The 6000-nt window shown below is 40.0% G+C and overlaps 1 protein-coding gene across 1 annotated transcript in view; it reads right to left on the bottom strand.

Annotated features, from left to right (window-relative positions):
* The window catches only part of RELN (reelin), a 523500-nt gene that overhangs the window by 449009 nt on the left and 68491 nt on the right, over positions 1-6000 (bottom strand). The window contains exon 2 of the mRNA XM_035020402.1: positions 1117-1227. Coding sequence (XP_034876293.1) covers positions 1117-1227 — 111 coding nt within the window. The remainder of the gene's footprint in view (positions 1-1116; positions 1228-6000) is intronic.

The raw sequence follows: 6000 nt of genomic DNA, 5'->3' as shown, positions 1-6000 counted from the left end.
GCATATTGGGCCAGCAGGGTGACAGTGGGGCATCAGTGGGCATCAACAGCACTGCTCTGACATCAATCAATGAGTCACCTGGACACAGCTACTGCTAGGACTTGGTGCAGAGGAGGTGCCCTCTTACATATCAAAAGTAGGTAAAGATTATCTATTTAATAAACACCCCAGAAAAGAGAAAACGCTGAACACATGGCTGACTCTGATAAGGCAATTCTATCTTTTTCATATCAATGTAGGGAGTCTTGTGCAGTTTTCCAATCTCAAGATCAGTGATTTCATGTCTTACATAAACGGAGATATTAAATTTGCATTTTTGATGCTGAAAAGGGACTATTTAATTCCAGCTTGGCATGTTTACCGCATAATGGGTAAACCAGGGATTTCAAAATTGAGAATCCTCTGGGCTCAGTAACAATCATGTAGCCTTCTGCTTCCCCATTTAAGTAAACTGCCAAGTCTCTGATTCAAGGACAAGGACTCCATGTAAGGGCATTAAATATTAAAACACATTCTTTCATGAATACTCATAGAATTCAATCATTTCAACAATCATTACTACCTTCCACTTTGTGCAATGCTTACTTGCCCAACTTAACATGACACTTTTCACCTAATTCAGGATCGTAAGAACTGTTTATAAAAACAGCTTGCTGAGGGGCACCTGGCTGGCTCAGTCAGTAGAGCATGCAACTCTTGATCCCAGGGTCATGAGTTCCAGCCCCACATTGGGGGTAGAGTCTATTTAAAAATAATAATAATAAAACTTTAAAAAAACAGGTTATGGAATAATTGCATGGGCATCGGAGTAAATTCCAATTCCATCAACCTAATGACAGAACACAGAAATCTACCTGATTCCCCAAGACCAAGTATAATAGTGTCAGTAGGCAGAGAGGGATAGAAAGATTGTCACACCAAGCTTACGGTTGGTCGTACATTCACATGACTTATTTCAATTCACCTAACTTCAAGCAAACAACACAAAAATCACTTCAGATTAGTTTCTCTGAAGTCATCAATGTCTGATCCTTTTAAAACAGATGTTTCAAAAAATAAGACCTGTAATTGTTTAAACATTGACAATCACTGATTTCTAATGTCAGGATAGCTTACCAAATCCAAAAGCATTAGAACCTCCAATGCTCTGTGAAGCCTGAACACTTGTAGATGTGTATAGTCCTGTCACCAGCAAGCCGTCAAAGAAGGTGCTTGTTGAAATTGTCACTGAAATGCAGGAAGGGAAAAAGAAAAGAAACCTCAATTAATACAATCAGAATACTGAGATACATTTCTGAAGAGTTAAACATTGTCAAAACAATTTTACTCATTATTAAAAAACTATTTTTATACTATTGGTAGTTAGTATTTTCTTTATATTAGGAATTCTTTATATTAGGAGCAGAAAGAAGCTCAGAACTCCAGTATCTGTAATTGCTGGTCCTAAATTTAGTACATTAGATCTATCTTCCCGCATTCATTTACACGTTCCCCAGCTATATGCAAAATCATCTGAAAATAATGTAGTATTGAATAGCTAGCTTCCCCACCTCCATCACCACCCCTGAAGGCAGTCAAAGGCATTGCTGGAGTTTTGGCATTGCGATTAAACACTTTTTTTTTTTTTTTGAAGTATTCCATACTGTGGGAAACAATCTTACATCGGCTGGAAGAAGAACAATAAGATGCACTGTATTTCTTATTGTGTGTCTACATTTCATAGATGAATCCCCTGAAGTTCTTCAACAAAAGCAGACTAATTTGCATGAAGACAGTTAGTCTTTTTCCTTCTGAGAACAAAGAAGGAAGACCACTGCATGCCTTAAGTTCCAGAACAAAGTCTGCAAGAGGAGTCCAAATGATTTCATAACCAGAAAATCAGGATGTTCCTGGGAAAAAAGGGTCAAATACAATGTATCTGTATGCCACTCAGGTTTGGCTTCTTACAATTTTGTCTTTCTCACCACCCGAAAATAATGATTATAATTTCCATCTTGACATAATATTTTCTCCTGCATTGGTTTTATAAGATTAAGATGATGCCATTTGTAGGAAGCAGCCAGGAAAAGGTAATATTATTTTGGTAGTGCACAGAACAAGACTGTCATCATGCTCGGTGGCAGTTAGGAGAATGGCCAGAGTCACATTAACTTTAATGAGAATGTTTAAATTAAACTCCAGGAAATCCAGTGAATAGAGCTAAAGGGTCTGAAGCGTCCACATTACAAAGCATAAAACAAGACTCGTAGATCAATAGAACAGCCTGACATCATGCTACCCCCACAACAGCATTGGATATTGGAGTAAATCACCTTCACATTCTTTAATAATAGCTAATATCTTGACTGCCTGCACGTAAACCACTCAGCTGGGCATTGAGCTAAGTAGTTAACATGTATTATCTCATTATCAAAACATTTCTATAAAAGGGGTACTATTATTACTCCCAGGATACAAATGAGGAATTTGTGGCACAGAGCAGTTTAGAACCTTGTTCAGGACCATCTGATATCATCTAAACATGTCTGATGCTGATTACCCAGCATCTCTCTTGTCTTCTCTCTGCCTGCACACCACCCCCTCCCCAACTCCCAATCCCACAGAAGCCAAGTGACATGACCAAACCCTTGTTTAATACACTATTTTCCAGATTATTCACATGCATGAGGAGCATTTGAAGAAAAGGACAGTAAAAGCTGCAGGACTCAGTGTCACTGTTACTAGAGAGGAAGAGGGTTAAGGGTGGCCGAGAGGTGACCCCTACAGCATGGTGGATGGAGCCCTAGTCTGGGTAAGGGGTGGGATCCGGGCACCAGGTACTTATCTGCTACTATCTGTTCTTGAGCAAAACCACTTCATCTCTTAGAGTCTCAATCTCCTCATTTATAGAATCACACCCTAATCATCACACACCTAAACTCCATCAAAGCAGATATCGTGTTTTGTTCAGTAGTACATCTCAAGCATCTGGAACAATTCCTGACACTTTTGGGTGTTCAATAAATACTTATTGGAATATGTATTAACGAATAACTCATTCATACAAAAATGGCACAAGGCTGTCTTATCTTCAGCTCGTTTCCAGAGGAAAAGCATGTTATGAATCCTAGATTTTATATGTCAAATGTTTTGCCTACTCCAGATTCCCACAGTTGGTTCTATTGCTGCCTCCACCCTTTGGTTCAGTGAGTTATCTTGGCCAAGGTAAGAAGTGCTTAAACAGCTTCTGTGTCCCCATCCAGTGGGGTTTAGAATTAAGTTGCTTTCTATTGAATTAACTATACTGGCCTCTGGACTCTAAGGTAATGTCTCAGGCTGTCCTTTCCAGCAAATCAGACCCAACCTGCAGTTCTCACTGTGGACCCATGGGACCCTGCTTTTACCCACTTCCTCTCAATCCACTCTAGTCCAGTAAGACAGCAGCAATTCTGTATTAAGTGCACAAATATAGCCCCTGTGGACTCCTCTCCATTCCTTTATGCTTCTACTCTGGTTATTATTCCCAAGAAACTAAAAAAATATAAGAGTTTTATGAGTTAGGGAGTGAGGCAAACGTGAATCTGAATCTCACCTCTCTCTACCTCTGATCAGTGCGTGACCTTGGCTCACATTCCTCATTTACAAAAAAAAATGATACTATCCAATTCACTGTAAGAATGAAAAGAAATATATCTACAATCTATCAGTATATGTATCTCTTTAACAAACTATCATGCATATAGTAACTCATCGGTGAAACCTCCCTTTCCCTGCCCTTTTTCAGAGCTTGAACCCCTGCCTTGCTCTTCCCTTCTGGAGACCTGGAGCCCTTCACAGACCTCCTCACATCTGCTGAAGACATAGCCGATCACTGGACTGCCCACATCGGAGTCCTACTGCCTGCTCAGATGGTCCATCTACCCTCCCCATGCACTACTACATTTCCACCCACAGTCTACATCAAGTCTCAGCTGTGACCTTAGCAGGCTCAAGATAAGTGGCATCCCCAGCTTGTTATTAATATGCCTTCTCTTCCAAAAGATATTGCTGAAACAGCAAGGTCTAGTGAAAATATCCCAGGAATAAGTGGATTGGAATTTATTACCAACAATAATGTGCAAGGTCAGATCGGGCAAGCTATTCTCCCTACTTGGTTCTATTCCTAGTCGTAGTGAGACGAATACCAATTGGTAACCTCATGGCTAGGTGGACATATCATTTCTAAACATTGAGTGTCTTAGAAAACAGAATTGAATTACTGCAAAAAACACTTCTTACCCTTAGAGTCTCTTGGCTTTAAAATGCCATCCATAAACTGACTATTCCCAAATTTCTGTCTCCTGTTCAGGTCTCTACATACCTCTCTCTATATATATATACTCCAGATATATATCAAGATGCTGCTCAACAACCCCACTTGGATGTTGAAGATATGTCTCAACCTCAACATGACCAAAACTGAATGCCTACCCCATCCCTCAAAACTGCTTCTGCTACAGCCTTCACCAAATCAGTTGTTGGTAGCACCGTCTGTCCTGCTGAGTCAGCTTTGGAATCACCTTCTCCCATATGCTGCATCTAGTCCATCAGTAAATTCTATTGGCCCTGCCTTCAGAACATTCCCAGAATCTGATCACTTACTACGCTGTTCTAAGCTACCTTCATTTCTTACATGGATTATTGCATTAGACCTCAATCTGGTCTTCCTGTTTCTACCCTCCTCTCTCTAGAGTCTATTCTCAGTATAAGAGTCGGAGGAATTCTTTAGGAACATCCATTGGATCATGTCACTCCTCTGCTTACAGCTTCCCTGCTAAGTCAATGTCAAAGTCTTTACAGTGGCCTCCAGAGTCCTACATGACCTGCCTCCATTCCTTCTCTTTCCTCATCTCCTTCCGCTCTCCTCCTGGCTCATCCCACTCCAGGCACACTAGCCTCCCTGTTGTTGCTCAGACGTGCCCAGTCTTTGCACCAGCACCTTCCTCTGCCTTGGACGCTCCTCCTTCAGATTATCAAATAATTATCACCTTCTAGCCTATTATAATCATACATTTACTCACAATGGTTTTTATTATGTTTACTGTCCTTCTCATTCTTCAGAATGTGAACTCCATCAAGGTAGATATCGTGTTTTGTTCAGTAGTACATTTCAAGCATCTGGAACAATCCTGACACTTCTGGGTGTTCAATAAATACTTATTGGAATATGTATTAACGAATAACTCATTCATACAAAAATGGCACAAGGCTGTCTTATCTTCAGCTCGTTTCCAGAGGAAAAGTATGTTATGAATCCTAGATTTTATATGTCAAATGAATCCCACCTGGAAAAACCACATGGAAAAAAAAATAAGAAAGAAAAGTTGGCTATTTATATATTTAAAATGTTTCCCAGAATGCAAAATGATCAATGCGGGACCAAGAGGCCAACTGAAGACATCTGTAAAAAAAGGCAGATCACCTTAAGTATACATACATTCTCACAGGCTATGTGTTTACACAAATCATCTAAACGAAGAGTTCCCTATTAGAAACTAACTGATTATAATCTATTTCTCCATTTGCTAGAGTTGGGAGTTTATTTTTGAGGGGAAAAATGAGATTTGCCTTTGAAAAACTGTCTTGACAAGCATTCCGTCTCCTTCTTTAAACAGATGTAATGTATAATCCATATGTGAACTGAAAATCAGTCTCTTTGCTTGAGAGAGAGGATATGTAGCCCAAACTCTTACGAGATATGAGACATAGCCTTTCGATCACTGGGTTCCCTTTTATTCAAGAAGACAACGGGTCCAACTTCTGCATTCGAAAGACATCTGACACAGTTTGGATTCCCTGACAGCTTGCAGGAAACTTCAAAATGTCTGCAGGCTGCTTGTTTTTACTGACAAGAACACCAGCAGCAAACACAGGAACAATCTGAGCAAGATGCTGAAAACTTTACGCCAAGGCACTCCGACTTTGAAACTATGTCAGGAATACACATCTCTCTGTCCTTCGCTTTCCCTTTCATCAAATGCT

The sequence above is a fragment of the Mirounga leonina genome, unplaced genomic scaffold (genome assembly GCF_011800145.1).
Source record: "Mirounga leonina isolate KUSES-001 unplaced genomic scaffold, KU_Mleo_1.0 Mir_174, whole genome shotgun sequence".
In the NCBI taxonomy this organism is placed as follows: domain Eukaryota; kingdom Metazoa; phylum Chordata; class Mammalia; order Carnivora; family Phocidae; genus Mirounga; species Mirounga leonina.
This window is presented reverse-complemented; position numbering and strand designations above follow the sequence as displayed.